Source organism: Protopterus annectens, chromosome 1.part1 (genome assembly GCF_019279795.1).
Source record: "Protopterus annectens isolate FY-2018-M chromosome 1.part1, PAN1.0, whole genome shotgun sequence".
Taxonomy (NCBI): domain Eukaryota; kingdom Metazoa; phylum Chordata; order Ceratodontiformes; family Protopteridae; genus Protopterus; species Protopterus annectens.
The window spans coordinates 1,771,555,156-1,771,581,323 of NC_056726.1; the positions used below are offsets into that span (position 1 = coordinate 1,771,555,156).

The following is a 26,168-nucleotide window of genomic DNA, read 5'->3' on the forward strand; positions in this document are numbered from 1 at the left end:
CACAATCTTCAAATCTTGGCCAGCTATGAAAGTCCATCTCCAAACTTATGGCTATTCCTTCACTTATAGACAATGTCGCCTCTGTGTAACACAGAAATAAAATGATTTGGTATCCCAACAAAAGAGATATGTGAATTATGTATATCCACGCAATACTGAGAAACGGATTAATTTGGATCAAAAAGTAAGGCAGGAATCAAGTTACTATGCATTATGACATTTACAGACCTAAAATGCCATACATACCTGTCACTGCAGCTCTTTTCATTCTCCCATCTAACCAGTTTCTAAATATATTTATATCTACATACATATACAGTAAAATATCTATGTATATATGTATATATCATCATCATCTCTCTTTGTCCCATTTTCTGCATGGGGTTGAGGTGTCGTCAACTGTTGCCATTTCTCTCTCTCTCTATTAATTGCCACTCTCCTGCCTTCTTTGATAATCATGTCTGAATGTAAAAGGTCTCTCTCGCATCTACCTCTTTGCTGGACACCCTTGTTAACCACCATAATCTACTCTCTTTGACCTTTTCTGCAATTGGAGCTACTTTGGCTACTGCTCTTACGTCCTCATTCCTTTGTCTGTCCCACAGTGTGCATCCTGACAACTGATGCAGGCACTTCATCTTCGTCATCTCTAGGTTCCTTAACTGCTTTGCTTTTACTGCCCAAGTTTTTGTACCATACAGTAATACTGGTCAAACCACTGTTTTGTAAACCTTACTTTTCAGCTTCTTTGGCATTCTTTTATCATATACTACATGTGACACTCTGTGCCAGTTGACTGCAGCCTCTCTTATTCTAGCTTTGACTTCCTCATTCAGACTTCCCTTCTCCTCAAAGACCACTCCACTATTTTCCATTCTATCTCAAATTTCAGCTTCTTCTGATTTCCCCCCTTTGCTGTAATTACAACTGTCTTATCTGTACTCAGTTTCATCCCATGTGTTTTAAGTTTTGCATTCCATTCCCTATACTTCACTGAAATTCTTGCTCAGAGTCTGCCTGTAATGCCGCATCACATGCATACAGCAACTTTGTTGGTTTGTCCCCTCTGACCTGTTTGCTAATTTAGTCCATCACCAGTATGAACAGCAATGGACTCAGAGTTAAACCCTGATGTACATCCACTCCCACTCGGAACCCCTCTGTGAGACTGAATGCTGTTCGTACTTGAGTCACTGGATCCTTGTACATAGGTTCTATCAGCCATGGGGCATTTATAAGCCTAGCCAAAAAGGTTCCCTGGCTTTTGCCACCCAAGAAAATTATTTTTCTGTGCCCCTGTCAAGCAGTGCCACAGAAGTGATCCCCGGGGTGAATTCCCATCCAGTCGTCACTATTTTTGTTACAGAGGGCCAATGAGGAGCTTTGCTTGACATGAATGGGTAGTTTGTTCCAGAGTTTGGGAAGTCTCTGGGACAGGAATCTATCCCTCCAGCATGTTCTGTTTATTGTGGTGACAAGGTTTAGGTCCCTGAAGCATGTGGTTTGGAGAGATTGGAATTTCTAAAATAATTTCACCCTAATCACACATTTACATTTGCCAGGGGTGAAGTTCAAACCTCTATCTAACAACCTTTACGGACCATTATGTTACACATTTACCACATGCACCACTGAACTAAGTACATTTTCTCCAAGTCTAGGAATGCAAAGCTGTACTCATTCACCATCTCTAGTTTCTTCTCGCTGCAAGCATTTGGTCAACTTTTCTGCATCCCGATCTGAATCCAAAATGCTCATCTCCCATCTTACTTTCTACTACTCTGTATACTCATTTATCGGTCACCGACCCCTGAACTTTCATGTAATTTGACAAGAATTTGATATCTATGTAATGCCCACAATTGTGTCTATACCCCTTGTTCTTTAACATTATCACTAGTATGTTTATTATCCATTCCTTTGGAATATGCCTTTCTCTCCACACTGCTATGAGTACTATTAAGAGACATTTCCTCCCTATCTCACCCAATATCTATATCACATCTGCTGTAACCTCATCTGAGCCAGTTGCTTTGTCCCACTTCATTTTCCTTAGTGGTATTCTTACTTCATCTATGGTGGGCTCCTCCTCTTCTCTCACCATAGGCTGTGTCTTGAGCAGTACAGCTTCTGTGGGGTTTTCTTTATTCAGTAGCTGCTGGAAGTATTCCTACCATCTGCTTTTGATGTTTTCTGGACTGGTGAGCAAGTTGTTGTTGGAATCCCTTAAACTATCTTCTTTATCTTTCTGTCTTTGCCTTGAAACATGACATAGTTTATTTGTGCCATCTACTGACTCGGTTTCCAGAAGCTGGTAAAGTGCTTCTAATGCCTTGTTCTTTGCTACTGAAACTCCTTCTTTTAGCCTCTTTGTTAGCCAGCAAGTATTCCCTCCAAGCCTGGTCTGTCTTTTCTGTCTTCCACTTTTTCCTGCAGTCTTCCTTTCTTTTGATGCCTTCCTGGACTTCTACACTCCAAAACCAGCTTGCCTTATGTCCAGCCTCTTCCTTGCCATGTGTGTGTGTGTGTGTGTGTGTGTGTGTGTGTGTGTGTGTGTGTGTGTGTATGTGTGTGTGAGTGTGTGTTTGTGAGTGGGTGTGTATGTGTATGTGTATATATGTGTGTTTGTGGATATATGTATATATATATATATATATATATATATATATATATATATATATATATATATATATGGATTCCATACATTAGATCGAAGGCTCACTACTTTGAAATAGTGTATGGAATGCACACTGCAGCAAAAGTGCACGTAATCGAAAGTGCAGTTACGCGAAGTTCAGTACAAAAAACGGGTGTTGTACTGAACTTCCATGCAATACTCACAGACCTTAGGGTTAGGGCATGGGTCATGGGAAAGCTATCCCCTTACCATGACCCGTGCCCTAACCCTAAGGTCCGTGATGACTGCAGCACAGTGAAGGACATAGCAATGTCCTCCACTATGGTGCGATAGTCACAAACCTTAGGGTTAGGGGATGGGTTAGGGTAAGGGGATAGCTTTACTAACTATCCCCTTACCCTAACCCATGCCCTAACCCTAAGGTCCATGAGTATCGCACCATAGTGGAGGACATAGCTTCCTTTTTGATGTCCTCCACTGTGCTGTGGTACTTTTGGTGAAGTGCACTTTCGCAGAAGTTCACTTTCGTTAAAGTAAACTTTTGCGTAAGTGAGGCTTCCTATTACAAGTTCGAAGTTGTGAACTTTTGTTCTTGTAATAGGAATCCATATATATATCTATATATATATATATATATATATATATAAATATATATATATATATATATATATATATATGTATATACACACATACACATACACACACACACACACACACACACACACACACACACACACACACACACACACACAGTGAGAGGGAGAAAGAAAGAGAAAGATAAAATATATATCCATCCTCAACCCCTTTTTCCCATTTTTCACATGGAGTCAGGGTGTCACTTCAATAGTGACAGTCATCTCGAGCCAAGATTTACACCACTGGCTGGCTAACCCCGGCACGGTGGTTCATCTGTACCACTCACTCACACACACACACTCACACCTATGGTCAATTTAGAGTGTCCAATCCACCTACTGCATATACATATATACCATGTTTTGTCCAGTACTGAACCCTTAACGTCTGAGTTAGCTTATTTGCTACATTTTCGAAAAAAAAAAAAGTACTGCTATATTCTAAAGGACCAATATTAATGCAGAACCTGTGGTCCATTGGCATGATGGACTCATAACACTGGAAAAGATGCTCATTGCCATCTCCATTTACAAAACCAGCATTTCCAATGTCACACTGGATATCTGAAATTGTTGTCATTGGGCTCCCTTTAAGTGAAGGCATCATGGTCCTTTTATGAGTACATGATCCCTCCTTTATGGGTAAAATCTGGAGTTATTTAGTCATCAGTCACCTTACCCTTTTTCTTGGAAAAACTGAAGAGTTCTATGAAAGACTCCAACAGCAAATTAGCTACCTCTTCAAATATTCTGATGGGCACTATGTCACCATTGCACTATACAGCAATAATGTGAGAAACTCTGGAATGAATTAAGAAAATGCTGTTATTCAGCCAAAGAAAAATGCAGAAGTATACTAAAGCTGCATTACATTTCAATTAAATGTAAAATGTGGTTTAAAAGATAAAAGTGTAACACAATGCTTGCCTTATCAGTAAAGTGTGATATGTCAACAAATGCTAAATGTTAAATAGTAAACAATTGCATTTACCACTGTAAAGATATATGACATTTCTCATAATGATGCCTTATTTGATATTAGCACTGAATCTTACCCTTCACCCTTGATATTAGCACTGAATCTTACCCTTCCTCTTTGGACATGCAACTGGTAACAAAAGAAGGCATATTCTATGTTTAAACTAAACCAAGAAGAAATGTTGTTTGGAGAATTATAACAGAAAGACTGACTGACAGTCCAAACAGTTGTAGAAGTCAGTTAAGGGTGTTACTCCTATCTGCCCACTGGATGAGATCAATAGAGACAAAGCACTAGCAATAATATGATTTTCAAGGACTCTGAAAATACCATTTCAGATATAAAAGTCAGAAATAGTGAGGAGACAGTGTATCTTTTAACTAGAATCAGACCATTGTAGTTTCTTGCAAAAGTTCTGCACTATCTACATGTATATTTGAAAAACAAATTTTAATGTTTTACTTCAAGTAAGGACTTTTTAAACTCTAAATGCATGTGACTGATCTTTCCCTTATTAACTGAAGAGTTTACACATTTTACTGGTGAGAGTGACTGAAGAAATCTGTCCATCAAACTGATACTGCTTAAGACATTGACATTATTCAAATATCTAAATGCTGACTTATTTTATGGGCAAATATTAAGGTGTGTTCTTGCTCTACCTTTCTGGGAGAACCATACTTAAAACAGGGGAAGGAGGGTGTTGCTATTGAATTTGTGCACTCTAATCAATTCTGGTCATATTTTATTTATTTATTTTATTTATTTTACCTTTGTTGACCGGGATAGTCCGATTGGATACATGTCCATTTTCAGCAGAGGTCCGGGGAGAAAAAGCTCCAGACATACATACAAAGACTATTACATATAGGATATAAAACATTTGTCAAGATCAACATATAAGATGTGTGTTACATATAAGATGTAAAAATAGAAGCATATATAGATTCATAATCCATCAGTCTAACAATATAATACATTGTTATAGGATTATATTCATACACATCGGATGTAGTCAGAGTGGAGGAAGACATCCTGTTTTGGCACCTGAGTATTTGGTATTAATTAATCCGGATTGGTGTATGGGCAAAGCCAGTGCAGTTTAAGTACTGTATTAGATTTTTCTTGAGTTGTGTTGGAGAGAGTTCTGAAGTAAGGTCAACAGGAAGGGAGTTCCAGGTTTTGCCCACGGAGTTGGCAAACAGTGATTATCCAGCTAAGTTGTTAGCTTTGAAAGTTTGAACTAAGAGTTTGTCGGATGAGTGTAGTGCCCTAAGGTTACTGTATAGTGCCCTAAGGTTACTGTACAGTGCCCTAAGGTTACTGTACAGTGCCCTAAGGTTACTGTATAGTGCCCTAAGGTTACTGTGTAGTGCCCTAAGGTTACTGTACAGTGCCTTAAGGTTACTGTACAGTGCCCTAAGGTTACTGTATAGTGCCCTAAGGTTACTGTGTAGTGCCCTAAGGTTACTGTACAGTGCCCTAAGGTTACTGTGTAGTGCCCTAAGGTTACTGTATAGTGCCCTAAGGTTACTGTACAGTGCCCTAAGGTTACTGTATAGTGCCCTAAGGTTACTGTGTAGTGCCCTAAGGGTACTGTAGGGACTGATAAGGTTAACGAGTACGGGTGTATTTGCAGGCTGATAAAGAATCTTGTGAGCTACTATTAGTTGATTGACCTGAAGTAGATTAGGTAAGTCAAGCCACCTTAGAGAGTTTAGGTTAAGGCAGTGATGGGTTCTGTAAGCTGTACCAGTGGCGAATCTGGCAATGTTATTATAGCAACTATATAATTTGTTGAGGTTAGTCTTACTCAAGTTTGTAAATAAAGGGGAAGCATAAAGGAGGGTGGAGAGAAGGTGTGTTCGGGGAATGACAGTTCTAGCTAATGGAGTTAGGTAGGGTTTATTCCTGCAGAGAGATCCAAGTTTTTTATTGACTGTTTTAATAGTTTGCCTAATGTGTAAATCAAACTTGAGGTTATTGTCAACTATTACTCCTAAAAGTTTGGTAGAGGGGTCAGGAGAAATGATGGTCCCATTGCTAGATCTTACAGTAAAGGCTAGTAAGGGGTGTCTACTGTTGGGAGAGAAAAGCAATAGTTTTGTTTTGTTCAAATTTAATATGAGCTGCTTATTAAGGAGCCAGTTTTCTACTGTGTTAAAAGTGGCTTGAGAAACTATCTGAAGGTCTCTAGGGGAGGTGGCCAAGCATATTAAAGTCGAATCATCTGCGTACTGAACACAGATTGCATCTTGGATGATCTTGTGCAGTTCATTAATAAAGATACAAAATAGGAGAGGTTCTAATATAGATCCCTGGGGGACTCCTAGGGTGACAGGTAGTAGGGTAGATGCATTGTCCTTCCATAAGACAGCTTGGTGTCTACCATTCAGATATGACTGGAACCACTTGAGAGTCTGGTTATCTAGGGAGACGGTTTTCAGTGCTAGTATGAGGAGTTGGTGGTTAACCATGTTGAAGGCCTTGGAAAGATCTAGAAAGAGGGCAGAGGAAAGTTTGTTATTGTTCCGATTTTGATTAATGACATTAGCCAAGGAAAGGAGGGCCAATGTTGTGCTATGGAATGGCCTAAAACCATGCTGAGTGTTAGTCAGGAGCTTGTCCTTGAGAAGGTAGCTCCTGAGCTGTTTGTGGATACATTTTTCTATTAGTTTTGCTAGGGATGGCAGGATAGCTATGGATCTATAGTTTGATAATTCAGTGGAACTGCCCCCTTTATGGAGAGGGATTACATGGGATCCAGATGGAGGAGATGGTAGCCTCAGATATAGTTATATTAATCAGAATGGTGACTGGATAAGCTATGATCTCTGTGGCTTTTTGAAGGCACTCAGCTGGGAGGAGATCTGCAGATAGGGTGGTTGGTTTTAATTTCTTGAGAAGTGTAGTGATAAGAGAGGTAGCTACTGTTTGGAAGTTAAAGGAGAGTTGAGAACAAGGTAATGCATCAGTGGGGTTTGGGCAACTGGGAGATAGTTGGATAGCTAGCTGCTGGATGGTTTCTGTAAAGAAGCTATTAAAGGTATTGGCCACTAATTCTGGAGGTTTTTTGCAGTAGCTGAGGGGGAAGGAGTGGAGGACTGACCTGGATGTAGGAGTTTGTTCTACACCTGCCCAAAATCTTTGAGGATGGTTTTGGTGCTTCTGTTTTACGTGACAGTAATAGTTTTTTTCTCTATTATAATGGATTTTTTGAGTCATTCCTTAGCTGTTTTTATCTGAGTTGATCTGCAGGAGCTTTTGTGGTATGCCATGTTATCCAGGCTTGGTTTCTAAGTGATGTTTTTTGTCTGGTTTCTTTAGAAAGCCATGGGGCAACTTTTGTTTTCATTCTAATCAATAGTGCTGGTGCATGTGTGTCAAGGATGGCTAAGAATTTGGTATTAAAGTAAGTTACAGCCTCTTCCAGTGGAAGATCCTTAAGAACTGACCAATTACATGCTTTGAGTTCATTTTTAAAACTAGTGAGGTTGAATTTCTTGCTGTTCCTTATTGTTTTGTAAGTGGGTTGGTTAGGGACATCGGCTTTGTGCCTGATTATATAGGTAAGAAAGTGATCACTTATGTCATCAGACAGCGTCCCAGCCTTATACATGTAGTGATCACTATTAATGAGTATCCAATCTAGGGTGCGTTTTTATTGTTGGGTTTACTGATACTAGTTGGGGAGGATATGACCTGCTTAAATCCATAAAGGTCTACATGGAGAGTAGGGGTATCTGTAGAGCAAGAATACCAATCTATGTTAAAATAGCCAAGGACAATGGTTTCTTCGGGGTAGTTATGTGACAGCCAGCAAAGAAAATCTTCACGGGTGTTTGTGTTATTGCCTGAAGGAAGATAAACACAGACTATGTTTATGCATTTAGCCGTATTGATTTGTAGCTTAGTAATGAGGATTTCAGCATTATCCACTCGAGTTGTTTGTGGAGTGACACAGTTCATTTCCAGTGTACGTTTATATAGAACAGCCACCCCACCTCCCTTCCTAGTGGTGCAGTCAAGCCTTAGTATGTTATAACCTGGAGGGATTATCTCATTATCTGTTGTTGAAGGTTTGAGCCAGGTTTCCATAAGACCCAGTATATCTGGGGAGAGAGTATCTAAGAGGGCATGAAGGCGATGGATCTTGTTATTTAAACTTCTAATGTTCAGGTGACTAATCAAGACAGAGTTAGTGAGTTTGTTTATGGTTTGTGAGTTAGTGGGAAAAGTGATATTGGTTGTAGTATTGTTCGAAGAAGACATACTGGGGTTTGGGTGGATGTCTCCATCCATGGTTAGGTTGCATTGTAGTCTAATTATGAGTTTCAGATATTTGAGTATCAGATTATAGTATCTTTTAGTTTTGGGGTTGATATATCTGAATTTAGCAGGCTGGAGGTATTTAGTATGTAAGGGGTTAGGTGTGTAGGGATTTAATAAATAATCTAACTTATTTAATACTATCATGATAGCAGTTTGGGCTCGAGGATGATGGAAACCTAAGTAGCTCTGATGTTCATAGGCAGTAAGAAGAAAAGGGATAAACAGCAGTGGGAGTAGGGTGTAGATAATTCTTAATTTGAATTTTAACATTGATAGTGGGTGTGACATTGTATAGTTGTTAACTTATGCACAGGTTATAGAAAAATAAAGTAAAGAGGGATAGAAGAAGGAGGGGTCTATTTTATGAGTTTTGATTGGTTAATGAAATAGGGGTGTGGTTTCTGTCTTATTAATTTAGCACATCTAGGTTGGATTTGGGGGCAGGGAGGGGCACGAGGCCAACCTTACAACTGCTGTTTGTAATGTTGGCCTAAAAAGAAGCATGCTCAGTCTGATATGGATGAAGGTTGGGTGGCAGTGACTGAAACTCTGATTTGTAGCTGTACAAACTAAAGATTATTTGGATGTGGCAGGTACTGCTTATTCATCGAGGAGCAGTGTGCATTTAACATACAACCTTAAGACCGACTGTCCTTTGTATGCTGACTGGTGCTAATGGTGGGATTCAAATCCCATAATACTGGTTCCTTCACACTCATATATTGAGGGCAATATTGTAAAAATGAAAGCTTATAGCCTGTACTCATCATAGGTTCATAGGTTCATAGGTTCATACTAGGCTATCTGCCCGAGGGCATTTACAAGCCTAGCCCATAGTTTTGTGGCTTACGCCACCCCTTTAGTATGGGGAACTATACCCATTATTTTGCTGTGCCTCTGTTGAGCAGTGACACTGAGGTAATCCCTGGGGTATATCTGCGATCTCCCATCCATTGGTCAAGATTTCTCTTGAACAAGGCCAGCGAGGTGCTCTGCCTCACATATACCGGGATTTTATTCCACAGCATAGGGAGTCTTTGGGTGATGAATCTATCCCTCCAGCACGTCCTATTAATAACCATCATCTTACTGCCTCCTCAAAAAAACACCCTCTTGGTTTACAACCCAGCCTCAGGGCCAACATGTTCATACTTTTCAGGAACACACTTTATTTTCACTTAAAAAATGGTGCACAGCACCTGTTTTAACTCTTTTTTCAAATGATTCCTTCATAAATAGCCTTTTCAGTAGATAACATCTAACAACAAAATGATCTTACTGAATGTATGTAATCTGTGGGAGATTTTGAATTAATGGACATGCTCCACCTCAAGAAATCCAAATCCATCAGAACTACACGCTCTAGTGACTTAAACCTCAGCACAGAAATAAATAGAACATGCTGGAGGGACAGATTCATATCCCAGAGGCTCCCCTCACTCTGGAACAAAATCCCAATCCATGTCAGACAGAGCCCCTCAATGACCCTCTTCAAGAAGAATCTTGACGTTTGGATGGGAGATCGTAAATTTATCCCTGGGATCTCTTCTGTGTCACTGCTAGACAGAGACATGGTAAACTAACCTTAAATGGGCTATCTTCTGTGACCTACTATACAGAGGCACAGTCAACTAATCTAAGAAGGGTGGCGAAAGCCAAACACACTCTGGCTAGGATTATAAATGCCCTAGGGCAGATAGCCTAGTATCAACCTATGAACCTATGAACCTAAGGATGCACATTCACCTTTAGAGGGCACTGACTTACAGAAGCACTTTAATTTCCTGAAGTGTAGGTGAATTTATTCACACTGAGCTGCCCTTGCTGAAAAAAAGCGCCTCTTCAGCTTCTCTGGCAGCTAAAACTGAAGGATTCAGTCTTTCAACAAGTGAAAAAGTTTGAAGAATGTATCTTCTACCTCCATATACATCCTCAGCAATATTTTTAAATGTCCATCTTTTTATAGGTCATGCTAGCTGTCCTGCATGAGCTCCTAATGGTTATTTTGTATACAATGTACCTGAACACATTTTTGTTTCATTGTAGATGGTGCAGCCTTCCTTTGCTTCACCTTTTGAATCACATCTGTCATTCTCTGCAAAATAGAAAAAACAAAAAGCAGGGTTGATTTTAATTACTGAAAACATGAATGACATAAGAGAATACTATGCAATACTACATTAATTTTCATGTACACCACCATTTTGTAAATAATAAAATGTACTCCAGCCCTGCATATTTTGAATTAAGCATTTCAGATAAAGCGTTATTGATTAAAATATATTAACTGACTGTATAGCCTTTTTGGCATTAAAAAACATAAGAAAATAAGCAGTTTGATTCTCAGACTTTCAGGCAAGAAACCCCATTTTCCATTATGACCTGCAATCACAACTAATTTTTAACAACAAGCATGGAAAATGCATTTGCAATTCAGGGAGTGGTAACACTGCAGTTAAATATCATCTTCCCTGAGCACTGCAGCTAATACACTACATGCATTTGTCAATGATGAGTCTGGATGCCAAATACATTCTGCCCAAAATAATAGCTACATTGAACACTATGTAAGACAATGGATTCAATGAAGGCTGATCAGGAAGCTAAAAATAAAACAAGTCAGTTATATGATATATTAGTACAGGGAGAGTAATCAGCTCTGCATGCATAGCAGAAACATGCACAACACGCAGGCTGGAGGCATGATATCTGGATTGCATGTGCTCAGAAGTTACAGGAACATCAACAGGAGGAAATAATGTAAGGGACAAAATAGCATACAATGTGAAAGAGATTAATTTTATTTAGTTTTATTACGTTGGCTGCTAAAAAAGCAATTACTAGGAAATGGAAGTCAAAGTCTAAACCAACTGCATTTGAAGTATTGAATATTATAAGGAAATAAATAGAAAAGGGATCTTTAGAAAAAACGAAGAAAGAAGCACATTGCATAGACATAAAAGGAAATTGTGGGAACAATACAAGCAGAATAATGCCCAAGGAGGAAGAGGAGTGAAGTTTAAGGGAACGCAAAAATTCAACAATTTATGTAATATTGGACTAATGATAGTTACAAAGAAAGAAAATATATGTGATGTATAATAAATGTAAATAGGAAAACATGTTAAGATGGTTTATTTTCTTTTCTGTTAAGGTATTTTTGCCAATGTCTTAAGTGATAATTTAATAAAGGTGCTTAATAAAAGGTAAAGTGGTGGCTCAGTTTTGATTCATTATGACATTCATACAATGCAATGTGCAGTGTGAGAGCACACTCAGACTTTTGGACATAAAGAAGTTTGTGAGTTATCTCCTCATGAAGATTCAGCCTTCTTCTGGAGCTATCCTTCAACTGATTCCTTATACTAAGGATCAGCCTGCCTCATTTAGTTGCTGAATATTATTGGCTTAAATTACAATAAAGATGTTACCTGTGATGCAGGGCTTTATATGATTAGGAACTATATAATGAAACTTGACAATATTTCTACATTTCAATTGCAAGTTTTTTGTAGCTTGTGAGATATTGTACTAAACAACACTTTTTTTCTGTTTAACAGGAAATACTACCTGGAGGCATTAGTTGTTGCCATGGATGCCATTATGCCACCAAGCAATGCTATCATTATGAATCAATGAATGGGAGTAAAAATTTATTTACAGTTCTGACTTTTACAAATATGTTTTTTTTTTGTCGTTTCATAGATAATTTGTTTTTTGTGTGTTAAGTAACATTAATAAGTTATAATAATATTAATTACATAATGCATATTTTTTTAAATATTTACATAAGATAAAAACAAGTTAATTACTTGAATATAATGGTTAAGAAAGACTATGATGGCAACAAATTTATTTCTACAATTTTTAGAAAAAAAACTTTCACCAACACATTTTTACATATAGTAGAAATGGACATCCATTAATTAATCAGAAGAATATTCTTAATGGTCAGCCTATTACAGTATCAGGATTAACTAGCTCTGATGGTGACTATTTCAGTAGCCAAGTTTTTATTAGAATTATAACACAGACTATCCACAATCTTTCTTGGATAAGATGTTTAACATAGTGCTTCAGGAACACAATAACACATATACACTCATTCTGGGTTGTGGCAAGTGTTTCAATAATACAGAAGGAATATACTATAACACAATGAGCAGTGATAAAACTAACTCTCTTGTTTTAGACTATAGTTTGGAGAACAGGGCAGTACATACAGTTAATAATGATAATTGGAAATTGTTAACATGCAGCACATAACTTAAGGATGTTTTTGGAATCATACCTTTGTTTATATTCAGAAGATCAAGAAATTTAAAGCCATTATTACACAAGGATTTGACAGCTTATTTTGGGCAGTCATTACTAAATACAATCCCGGGTATAGCCTAGAGTATCTATAGTATTACATTGGGATGAAATGGCTAGGCTTGAAATGACAGTCGATAGCCTAGTAACCTGCTATGATCATATGATCCCATGTCATCTATAAATTTAAAAAGTACTACCCCTGCTTTTGTTTTGTAACTTTTGTGGATTATAGATTTCAACAACAAAGTAAAGGTGAAAGGTGATAGTAGGATTATTCAACTCAAAGGAACATTTACTTGTGTCTCTTCGGGATGGTGTATTTAGTCACTTGTTAAACCAGTTTTGCATTTTAGGTAGGAAAAAAAACTAAAACTATTGTGTGTTTAAAAATCATATATTAAGGAATGCATTAATGATACTAAGAAGTAAAATACATGAGAATGCCTTGTTTTGACATTGTTTGCAAAGTGAGGATTTTAGAAACTTTATGTTTGTGGTTACTGATTGTGTCTATCTTTCCATGAAGGGAGTGGCATTATCACTTTATTAGAGCTTAACAAAAATTACTGGTAATTAAGATTAAATAACATAAAACATCCTGGTACAAATGAGTGTGCTAATATATACAATAAACTAAAGATATTGCATGAAAAATCAATAGACTTTTACTGTTAGTCTTTAAAGTATTATTTAATGATCGATTTTAATTATTTAAACGAAAATAATTTCATTTAATATATATATATATATATATAGAGAGAGAGAGAGAGAGAGAGATAGTGTTGAGTCCATCAGTTCTGATGAAGTCTAACATTCTGTTAATAAAAGTGTTTAGCTGAATGAATTGGATGAGGTTTTTCTGCTATCTCACAGTGCAGGATTATTTTTCTTTGTGGTAGCTCAGGCATTTCTTATTTATTTAAAGATAAATAATTGTTTCATTTTCCACATTTCTACCAGTCAATACAAATACAACATCTGATCTCTCTCTAAAAATATCTGAAAAAAAGGGTAGAAGTCCTCATGTTATATACATCAACATTTTCCTTACTGGACAGCTTTTCTGTCTGACCCATTTGGTTGAAAAATTAGCTGATCAGAAGTGCCAGAGTGAGATCACTGTAATTTATGCCCTTTCTCCACTATTCTGTGAGCTAAGGATTGGAATGATTTAATAGTAGATGGTGCTCCCTAAATGGGGGTACAGTGGGACATGTTCCCCAGCAAAAATACTATTTTGTGACTTGCACACTCCAAGTTTAATTTTTGAGCATGCACATTTCATTACAGAGATTTTTGTGTTTGACCTTTTGTGGAAAATGTTCAGTGCTGTGATATTTTGTTTTGCAGTGTCAGTTATTTTATATACTTCCATATGCAGACAGATAGATAGACATGTATGTTTGTGTGAAGATGGCTTTGGGTGAAGAAGATTGAAGAATGGGTATAAGAGTGAATATTTCGTTTTCACAAAGGTAAGTATTGCAAATTTGTGAATACATGGTGTGTGTGTTTTTGTGTGTGTGTTTGTGTGTGTGTGTGGATGCATGGGTTTGTGTGTGTGTGTGTGTGTGTGTGTGTGTGTGTGTGTGTGTGTGTGTGTGTGTGGATGCATGTGTGTGTGTGTGTGTGTGTGTGTGTGTATGTGACTGTCTCACATAGCCGTACTGTTAAAGAAAGGATTTCTGGGAAGACAATATATATGGTTTGGTGAGGGCAGGAGCAAGTCTGGGATTATCATACATGGGCAAAGTAGGACAATGAATTAAGTGCAGAAGATTTTATATTGTGCAATATAGTAAACACTACTATATGAAATTCAAGTGCCTGATATGGTGAGAGAACACACAGAATGATTTTACAATATGCCAGTGAGTGTATGATGTACTGAACCAGAAAGGTGTATTTGCTTACTCAAAAGAAGGTGCATGTTGCCTTAAAAAAAGCAGTAAAATGCACCGGTGTTTGAAATATTCTTAGCCATTAAAAAATGTACCCTCCTGCTTTTTAAGAAGGGCAAACAGTTCTATTTCATAATAATTATAAGGGGCCTTTTTTTGAGGATTACTAGAAACAGGAGCTTATGTAGTTAACACAATTCAGTTCATATAGAGTTTTGAAGCTCTGTTACTAATCCCTTGTTCAGAATTGTGTAGGACATGCTATAATGGAAGTTTGTGTCACGGACTACATTGTCTTACCCTTCCCTTGTGTAAGGCTGGCACTTTAGCTTGATTAAGAGACTGACTAAGAAAGAGGCAGGACTTTCTATGGTAATGAGTGTAAAGCAAACATATTTATGAAAATAAAACATATAAAAGTAGTAAACGGATAACCATGACATTAAAAGACACAACTGAAATATACAGAAAAAGCATGTCTCCCAAATATATACATAATTCAAATGAAAAAGAAAAAAAAGCTTGGTATCCAACAATACAAAATGCAGCTGAGCAAAATCAAAAGCAATGCATTTAATCATTAAATAGAAATCCAAACAATAAACTCATATAATAATGTAACAGAAGTGCTAGAGGAAAATATTAAAAAAGCAATTGACCTGGCAAACACATACAATATAACAAATTAGAGCTAATGAAGTAGTGTTGTATTATATGCAGTGCAGCAGAAAAATAACTTTCCATCTGCAACCCATATGAATCACAATGTCCCATATATATATATATATATATATATATATATATATATATATATATATATATATATACTCTTGTTTAAATAATCTTTATAGTGACAATGAAATACTTTATAGCTGCTATACAGCAGAATATCCACAGTTACAGCTGGTGAAGCAAAACAAGATCCAAAACCCAGTAATTCTTTACACATCATTTCCACTTCACAGTAGGGTACTGCACACTATCTTTCCAGAGGGGACTTTAAGGCATCATACTCTTCACTGGTAGATAATTTAAAGAAAACTACCACAGAGAGTACCTTAATTCTGTCACCAATGTTACCCTTGAGAATTATATTCAGATACTGGCCATAACATGAGGGGAAACATCCTGCCATGGATTAAATAAGTTGCTAGAATGTGTCTATACCACTGACAAGCATTAATCTCATGTGCATAACAATCAAGTTTCCCTGTAGATATTTGACAGTTATAAAATAAGAGTTGTGCTGTGCCAGTGGCATAAAGAGATAAAGCCCTAACTGCAACTCTAATGATCATTGTTTGATTAGTGAACTGGACAACTGATTGAGCTGTAAGGAGGGATGAAGATGTTTCCATCCTGGGGAGGGAAGGCAGTTGAGTAGGTATTCTTCATGACATCATTGGTAGAGTCTGAGGATGTACTAGGAAGGCTTAGTCCAAAGGGGGGATTTGGGTGAAAAATGACTGAGCTTCTCTGAAGGCGGGATGAGACATCACATGTTCCTACTGCGTGTCTGCCCCTCATTGTTTAATCATTGCCTGGAGTGTGGGTGGGGAAACCAGGGTAGACCATAAGCTGAACCTCCTCCTGCAGATGCACAAATGATGAACATATGCAAGCAATGATGCAAGATGCCCCCATATTAGTACCGACAAGGTCTAAGATGTTATTCCTCTAGTGAGTATTTTGACTAGTTGTTCCACAGCATGTGTATTGCCAAGTTCTAGGAACCTCTGTGTTTGTTCTCTAGTGGAGGTATAGCTTACCCAGTCTACAGTTGGACAGTTTAGATAACGCATGAAAATGATACTGGCTTTAATACTGAGTGACTCTAGTTCTTTTGGATAGGGATTGTGGCTTACCTTGGTCATAGGTGGAGTTCTATAGCTAGTCAATATGTGGTAAAGAACCTTTATGGTAGTGAGCATCACGCGTGTCCCTTCTGGATGAAGACTGAGACACCTCCATCTTTTTTCACTCCAGTGCAGTAGTTGGCCTAAAAGTGTGGAAGGCATTATAGGCCTGCACAACTGGAGTGCTCTGAGACTTAATAACTCCATGACTAATCTAAACAACTTCCCATTGTTAAAAGATAAATTAATTCTAGACTTCATGCCTTTTTGTGAATGTACTATTACTGATATCTGATCTCATCTTAAACTACCAAAAAGCTACACAATTATTGTAAGGCAGATTAGAGTTATGTTATCAATATCTCTCTAACAGTAATATAACAAACGGGGACATAGAGACCTGTAAGTCCCTTTGGAAATTAATGTTATCAAGAGAAAAAAATTATATTGCATGCATACAGGCTAATAACCACTATTAAATATCAAAACAATACATTCTTTTCCAAATACTGGCTTAAAATGAACCCTTCGATCTCCAAGCAACAGATAAAACACTCACTTGAAACAACTTATAAGATACCCCCTCTGAAAAAATTGCTGTACACACAACTCATGATCACTAGCAATGCTTATTTTACTCCTATGGTGCTGCATAAATTTAACTCTTCCTTCCCACCAGTGTGCCCTTACTGTGAATTCCAAAAAGTGGACATACTCCATCTCTTTTGGAGTTGTAAATGTGTATACAAACTATGGAGTTCCCTAATGATCCAACTCCAACAGATGGGCTATGAAAAAAAAATACTCTGACATAGGAATTTACATTACTTCACATTCCTCCCCCGGATATACCACCACAACAAAATTGTATCTTAATTACCCTTTTCCTATTACCGAAACTTTGCATTGCGTCCAAATGGGTAGACAAATTTGCAATCACATGGGAGGGGTTAAAACAAATGGCTCTCAAACACTTGCTGGCTTATAAAATGGTGATATATGATAATACAAAACAGTCCTATCTCATGAACACCTGGGAAAAACTATTCGACCTTATATCTTCCCAGTAACCACTTTTGACTCTTTCTAGTTTGCTCTATAATAGATATAAATCTGCCCCCATTATTCTACCAATTGTTTTTTTGGAAACAGGTATAGATTTGAATTCATGTCTTAACTAGCTGAATAGCACAGTTGTAAATAAGTGTAAAATAATTATTTCTTACTGGAATGACACATAGATTCATCCTTGTATTGTTACTCATATACTTTGTATTTTTTCTTTTTATTTCTGTTATTATGATGTCTGTTAATACAACAGCAAATAAAGATTTTTTTGAAAAAAGAATGCTCTTCAGTGCTGGTCTCATACCTGACTCATATTCCAAGGAGGTACATCTCAAGTCATTGTCACCCACATGTACTATAACAGAGTCAGATCAGTACTAGTTATTCAAGGAATTGAGTGCATAACAGAGTCAGATCAGTACTAGTTATTCAAGGAATTAAATGCATGTGTGATCTGATGCATCCAAGCATCAGACTGATAAACAACTGTCACTCTTTCCTTGCTCAGTCAAGTAAGAGATACAGCAGTATGTCTTACAACAGAGACACCTATAACTAGAATGTTTGGTTTAGTGGATGTCTACCTTAAGAACTTAGTAACCATGACTCTGGGACTCCTTGCATTATGTGAGATTGCAGGCTTAAAAGGAGAGCAGTGCTGCTGAAGTTGGTTTGTGCCAGTGTTGTCTTTTGGGAGTCTGAGGTTTGGGCAACATAATCTTTAGAACTTCAGCATATCAAGGGTTATGTGCAGCATTATGGTTGTGGTGAGATAGTACAGTTTTGTACCTACCATAAATGTAGATGTCCGAACAGGATAGCATCTGCAGTCCTTACAAATGGGTTGTCCTGTCGTCAGGCAGCCCTTCGGTCGGCCGGATTCCAAAGTCTGGGTCTGGCCTCGGCTGGTGTCGCACTTCACCCAACGTCATCTCTGCTGGTCTTCAGGTATAAAGGCATCAGCCGACGCCATTTTCCTCAGTGTTTCTTGCCCCAGATGCCAGTTGCCCTCTTGGATAGCTAAATTTTTGGGTAAATGCCAATATTTCCAAAAAACAAATAAGCATGTATGTACATATATACAAACAAATACACCATAAGAGATCCCCCCCCAGCTAGCTATTAGGGGGCAAATACCCTAGGAGTACCACAGAGGGGAAGGAGGGTGGGTAATCCTGACTGCAGATGCTATCCTGTTCGGACATCTACATTTATGGTAGGTACAAAACTGTACTATGTCCTTCAAGGATGCATCTGCAGTCCTTACAAATGGGTAGAATACCATAGCCAAACTAGGGGAGGAGGAAGAAGAATTATGGTGTAGTTAGGATCCCTTGCAAAACAGCAGTGGCAAACCCTGCTCGGGATCTAGAGTATAGAGGTAAGTTATAATGCTTGGCAAATGTATGCACGGAGGTCCAAGTAGCCACCTCAATAATGTCCTTGGTAGCCACTCCTCATAAAAAAGCTGTGGTAGTGGCTGTAGCCCTTGTAGAATGAGGCCTTATGTTCTGTGGAATTTGCTTTCCATGGTAGGAGTAACAGAATCTTATGCAATTTCCTATCCACTTGGAGATTGTCTGTTTGGAAATTGCTTTTCCTTCCCTTCCTGTTGCATAAGCTACTAGAAGCTGGTCAGTTTTTCTATTGTCCTTGGTTCTGTCCAGGTAGTAGCACAACTGTCTATGTACATCCAAGGTATGTAGCAGTCTTTCCCCTCTGTTCTGTGGATTGGGAAAGAAGGTAGGTAGGTGGATAGCCTGGTTTAGAGACACTCTGGATACCACCTTAGGCATAAATGTAGGATTAGTTCTCATGGATACTCTATCTTGATGGAAGATTAGGAAGGGTTGTACTGCCATTAAAGCCTGTAGCTCTGAAACCCTTCTTGCTGAAGTAATTGCCAGTAGAAAAGCAGTTTTCCAGGATAGGTGTTGAAGATCTGCTGTTGCTGCTGGTTCGAATGGAGGGAGTGTCAATTTTTCTAGCACAAAGTTCAAGTCCCATGCTGGTAATGGTGGTTTCCTAGGAGGTTTTATATTCTTAATTCCTCTCAGGAACTGCCTGAGCAGAGGATGTGAGAAGACAAGGGGATCGAAGCTGTATCCTGCAGAAATAGCTGATGCATGTATCTTGATGGATGAATAGGACAGGCCTGTATGGAGAAGCTCTGCCAAATACTCCAGGATGTTGGCAATATCTACCTTTGACACATCTTTCCCTCTTTCAGTACTCCAAATGACAAACCTTTTCCATTTTCCTGCATAGTTCCTTCTTGTTGAAGGTCTGCGGGCCTCAAGGATAATGTCTTTAACCCTTTGGGATAAATCTGGGTTAGTTGCTCTTATGTAATGTTCCAGGCAGTCAGTTGCAGAGTTTTCAGGTTTGGATGCAGGATGTTGTAGTCGCTCTGAGTTAACATCAAAGGAATCAGGGGTAGTGTCCACGTTTCCCCCCGAGACATGCTCCTCAGCAATGGATACCAATGTTGTCTTGGCCAATTTGGAGCTATCAGAGTTATCCTTGGACGTTCCTCTTTGATTTTCAGTAGTACCTTGTGCATCAAAGGAAGGGGCGGAAATGCATATGCTGTCAGGCCTTTCCAACTGAAGGATAGAGAGTCCACCTTCCAAGCAAGTGGGTGGTATGTCCTTGTGCAGAATTTCTTGAGCTGGTGATTGAGTGGGGATGCGAATAGGTCTACTTGTGGCATTCCCCATTTCTTTGTGATGGCCTTGAAGATGTCCGGGTGTAGCATCCATTCGTGAGTATCCGAGGTAGTTCTGCTTAACATGTCTGCTAGGATGTTTTCTTTTCCCGGTACAAATATTGCCTGTAACTGAATGTTGTAGCTCAGAGCCATATTCCATAGGTCCAGAGCCATGCGGCATAGGGGGTATGAATGAGTGCCTCCCTGTTTGTTGATGTACCACATGACTGTGGTGTTGTCTGTCCTTGTCATCAATTGGCCTTCTTTGAGGAATGGTCTGAAATTCTGGATTTCTAGTTTTACTGCCAGCATTTCTTTTTGATTTATGTGCAGGTGCAGCTGATCTGGAGTCCATAAGCCTTGAATGCACTTGTCCAGCATGTGGGCCCCCCAACCGAGGTCTGAGGCATCCGTTGTGATGGTTTGGCTTGTTTGAATATTGTGGAAGGACAAACCTTGGTTTGACTGGCATGCCTGAGCCCACCATAGGAACTCTTGTTTCAGGCATGGGATTAGTGGTATTTCGGTTTCCAAGCTGTGCCTGTGTTGAGACCATAAATTCTTTAGGTACCACTGGAGCTTTCTCATATGCAGTCTGGCATGGGGGACCAGGATTATGCAGGATGCCATGAAGCCCAAGGCCTGCAGTACTTTCCTTGATGTTAGTTTGTTCTGCTTTGTTAATGCCAAGAAGTAAAGAGGAAGTTGTTCTTGTTTTTCTGCAGTTAGGAATGCCATCTGTTTTACTGTGTCCAATTCTGCACCCAAGAATGTTCTTGTTTGGGATGGTATCAGTCTTGACTTTTTTAAATTGACTGTGTATCCCAGGGCTTGTAGTAAGCAAATGACTCTTTGTAAGTCTTGTGTCAGCTTGCTTTTGTTGTCCGCTTGTATCAGGCAGTCGTCCAGGTATGGATAAATTTGGATTCCCTGAAGCCTGCAATGAGCAATTACTGATGCCAGGCATTTCGTGAACACTCTGGGCGCAGTAGATAAGCCAAAGGGCAATGCTGAGAATTGATAATGCTCTGATCCTGCAAGAAATCTGAGGTATCTTCTGCAATTCGGTCGTATCGGGACGTGCAGGTATGCATCCTTGAGATCTAGAGTCACCAGCCAATACTCCTTGCCCAGCATGGGAAGAAGTTGCTGTAGGGTCAGCATTTTGAATTTTGGAACAATGATGAATGTGTTTAAGGCGGACAGGTCGAGAATAGGTCTCCAACCTTTCTCTTTTCTTGGTACTAGGAAGAGTCTGGAGTAAAATCCCTTGCCCTGTTCTGTAGGTGGTACCCTTTCCACAGCTCTCATCTTTGTTAATTGAGCTATTTGTTTTAGAGCTTCTGTCTTTTGATTTGGTGGTAGGTTTGGCATTCCTCTTTTTACTGGTAAGGTGTGGAAATGAAACCTGTAGCCTTGGTCTATAGTTTGCAAAATCCACTTGTCTCTTGTGATATAGTGCCAGTTTTTTGAAAATAAGGCTAACTTTCCGCCTAAGGGTGCTGCTATTTGTTCCCTGGTAGGTGGTGTGAGAGCCAAGTCACTGTGATTGTCCTGTTGTAGTGGCAGTGGTTGTATCTGTGCCTCGTTGGTTATTGCCTTGCCACTGGCGTCCCCTGTAGGCACCTCCTCTGGATTGGTTTCTGCCTCTGGAACGTCTATTCCTGCCTCTCTGAGTTTTAGAGGAGTCTGGAAAGGACCAATTTTTGGAAGGCCAGTTCCTGCTAAATCTTGGGGGCTGAACCTGTAGGAAATCTTTAACTGTTTGTACAGATTTTGCCTTCTCTTCCATTTTCTTCATTACTTGTTGGGCAGGAGAACCAAATAGACTGACCTTATCCATAGGAGCATCTAATAGCTTTGCTTTAACATGATCCGGCAAGACCTGTTCTTTCAACCATGCATGCCTTCTTATAACTGTGCCAGTCATGGCTGATCTAAATGAAGCCTCCAGTGCATCATAGCCACATTTTAAAGAATGGTTACTAACCTGCTGAATGTTATTCACCATTTCTAGAACATATTTCTTATCTAAGGAATCATCAGAGGACAGTTTCTTAGTTAACTGATCAAGCATAAACTCTTGGTATTGGATCATATGAAACTGACAGTTCAAAGCTCTAGCTGAGAGAGTAGCAGAGGTGTATACTTTTTTACCCCATCTCTCTAAGGACCTGGATTCCCTTTCAGAAGGGAGAGGGTTTTTCGCTGAGGTTGAAGCTACTGCCTTAGGTCCCTGTGAGATAGTCTCAGGATCTGCAAAGGGAGCCTTGTATAAGTGGTGATGAGTGTCCGGTACCCTGTAAAACCTATCGGGCTTGGCAGGGGCTGGAGGTAAAGTATCAGGAGCAGTGCAAACATCATTAAATGCATCATCCACAACAGGAAGAACTGGAGGTATAGCTAAGGGCCTATGTTGCGGTAAGTGTAAAAATGTCCTAAGCCTTTTTCTTGAATCTGAGAAATCTTGTCCCTGCCAGTGGAATTGCTCTCTCATGGCATGTAAGGTTTCCCCAAAGGAAAATTCCTCTGGTGGAGAGGCAGAAGGAATAGATTCTTCAGCATCGGAATCTTCATAAGTAGAAAAGGAGCCTCTGGATGGTCTGTATTGTCTGTATCATCAGAAGAGTCATCTGAGGACACTGGCTCAGGGGCTCTGCTCTAGGTCTCTTTTCTGGAGGTTGAGAGGCCCTGTCTGGGTGAGATTGGGATCCCCTTATTAAAGAGATGAGATCCTCTGCCAGAGTAAGCATTTGGGAACTGGAACTGGGCCTGTGAGAGGGGGGCTTAACAGGCACAGACTTAGCAGTTTTGGCTGCTTTAGCCCTGGCAAAGGCCTTTATAGACATGGCTGCAGGAGGCCTAGCAGCACCACGTGCTGGGGTAGAGACATCCAAAGGGATGGTGTCCGATAATTCTGGAGAAACCACATTAGTAGGCAAAATTTCAGAGGCCGATTCAACTAGGGTAGAAGGGGCCTCGGTAGTAGTCATGGATTCGGCTGTAGATTGACCCGTTTGCTCGGTTTCGGCCGAAACCGAGACACTCGCGGTTTGCTTAACCGTGGTTTCGGCCAAAACCGCGGACCGCGAGTGTCGGTCTTTTTCTTTGCGTTTTTTAACAATTTGAGTAGTCGGAGGATCCGACGGCATAATGTACGCAAAATCTGAGCCGAAAAACTGTTCAGCAAACTCCGACCGACGCCTAAGCGTTCGTCGGTTGAAGGAAGCACAGGCTAAACAAGCTGCTACGTCGTGGTCTGGGCCTAAACAAGGTAAGCAGTAAGAGTGGAAATCTTTATGAGGTATTTGTTTCCCACAAGTTAAACAGTTATTCACTTTTTCTGACATCGGCTGAGGCAAGAAAGAGTCCCCAACGGGGTACTTAGCTTTTAGAAGTCTTCGAAGTAGTATTCGGTAGTAGTAATCTCTGGATCTGACCGACCGGCACTTGCGAACAGCTTCTGCTTTGGGCGCCACGCGGCAAGAAAGACTGAGGAAAATGGCATCGGCTGATGCCTTTATACCCGAAGACCAGCAGAGATGACGTCGGGTGAAGTGCGACACCAGCCGAGGCCAGACCCAGACTTTAGAATCCGGCCGACCGAAGGGCTGCCTGACGACAGGACAACCCATTTGTAAGGACTGCAGATGCATCCTTGAAGGACCTGTGCGCTATACTGCGAATGATCAGGATGTCAGAGTTGTGTCTTTTTGAGATTTTAACCTACAATGTGCATCTGTCACACACTGTGTTATGCTATTTGTGATACAGTTTCAGGTATGTGACAGTTTCTTGACAACTGGCATATGTGTCCCTAACTGAGTACTAGGTAACCTATCAATATGCAGGCATTAGCAAAAACCTGGCTATAACACATAAACTTAAAATGTGTCAACAACAAATGCTCCTGCAACTTACTTTAAAATCTAAAACACCTAAGATGCACACCACACAAAGACTCCTAAGAGCAAAGCATACCTCTCAACTCTTCAGATTTTCACAGAATTTCAAGATTTTTGCCTTATATTTTTGGTCTGATCCTACCTTTTATTCTAGCAAGTTTCTAAGTTTATAACAGCGATATTTAAAATGTGTCCATATTTTGGGGGCTTTGTCCCCTTGTTATTTGTAGCTTTGACCAGAGTTTTTGTGCTAAGGGGTTGAGAGCTATAGATCAAAAAGAAAAGTACATGTCAGATCTTTAGCATGTGATCATACTGAGTAAAAGCATGATCTAAGATATAGACATAATGACTTACTCATCTGACAAGCATAGTCCATAAGCAGTGGTAAGGAAAAGCAGGGTGGGAGCCTCTCCAGCAGAAAATAACATTCTAAGCATCTACAGTTCTGGTGAGCATGCTCAGTTACAAAATTTTCATAACGATCATTTTTGCAGACTATCTATCATACAAATAGTACAACCCCAAGAGATGTAGAACTTGACTCCAGGCACAGATAGATAACCTACACTATGCCTTGATGACTGCAATACCAAAATTTGTTCTACTAAGACTACACATCTAACCTGCAGTATATTGAGAAAAAAACACTGGAAGTTAAAGTGGTAAAATAATCTAGGTAGAGATATTCCTAAAGAGCACAGCAGTGGTTGGAGCTAATCTGGTCTAGTAGGTCATGACCTAACCAGTCAAAATATTTTCCTTGACTGTCATAACAGAAGGTGATATAGTTTGTTAACCATCTGGAAAGAATTTGCTTAATTACTGTATATCTTTGAAAGAAACAAAATATTGATCTCATTGCATAAAGTCCTTGGCCATGCTAGTTTTATAACCCAGTTGCCTATGTGGTATACAAATTTATTCCCTGTAGGCTTTGCATAGAAGAGTCTTAACCTGAAAAACTGACTTAGGAATAATTCAGAAAGTGCCACAGAGACAAAAATTGTTAATTTTTAATGATACCCAGTCAATTTTGATGTTTGTGTAAGATTCCATTAGTATACAGCCTTGATATTCTTCTGTTACCTGCAATTGTATTTTATGACAAGTATCTGAATTTGGCTGTGCTTACAATTTCAAATGAAGAGAGTAAACTTTATTATGATAAGTTTTAATGTTTAGGTATCAAGCAGTGCAAACTGAGTGCCTGAGTGGTCAGTGATAGAGAGTACCCATGAGAAAGTGTTTAACAGCTGCAAAGGAATTAATAAGTGGTTTAAGGGGAATGGAAGGAAAAAAGGCTGGGAAGTCTAGCTCAGTAGAGGAGTAGGCCAGGTCCTGCATAAACAGGCTTGAATGTTACTAAAGGGAATGAAAAGTGGTGCAGCAAGGGGGGGGTGTGTATTTTCTTCTTGTCATACCAAAATGATAATACTTAACAAGTTCACAAATACAATTTTGTGACCAGAGATCCTGAGACTAGACAATGCATACTGTGAAAATAGGTACTTAGGAGCATCAGCAAAATATTTTCAAGGCTGTGAGTTTCATGCACTTCAAGGTGGAATGTAGCAGTTCTTTTTTTTTGTTCAAATAATTTTATTGTTTTCAAATATAATAATAATGTTCACAATTACATTTTCTAGTTGAATAGATTTACATCAAACTATATACAATACATACAACTGGCCTCCAAAAAAAAGAAAGAAAAGATAAACAGTGGAAGAAGTTGAGTTACACAAAGTCAGAGAAAATCATGCTCTCTCTCTCTTTTTAGTCAGCTGTGACTGTATCTGAGTTGTGTATCAGTAAGGGAGAGGACTT

General features: G+C 39.2%; 1 protein-coding gene across 2 annotated transcripts in view; it reads right to left on the reverse strand.

Annotated features, from left to right (window-relative positions):
- Positions 1–26,168, reverse strand: part of CD164L2 (CD164 molecule like 2) — a 489,059-nt gene that overhangs the window by 310,823 nt on the left and 152,068 nt on the right. For both annotated transcript variants that reach the window (XM_044084448.1, XM_044084440.1), the window contains exon 3: positions 10,605–10,679. In XM_044084448.1, coding sequence (XP_043940383.1) covers positions 10,605–10,679 — 75 coding nt within the window. The remainder of the gene's footprint in view (positions 1–10,604; positions 10,680–26,168) is intronic.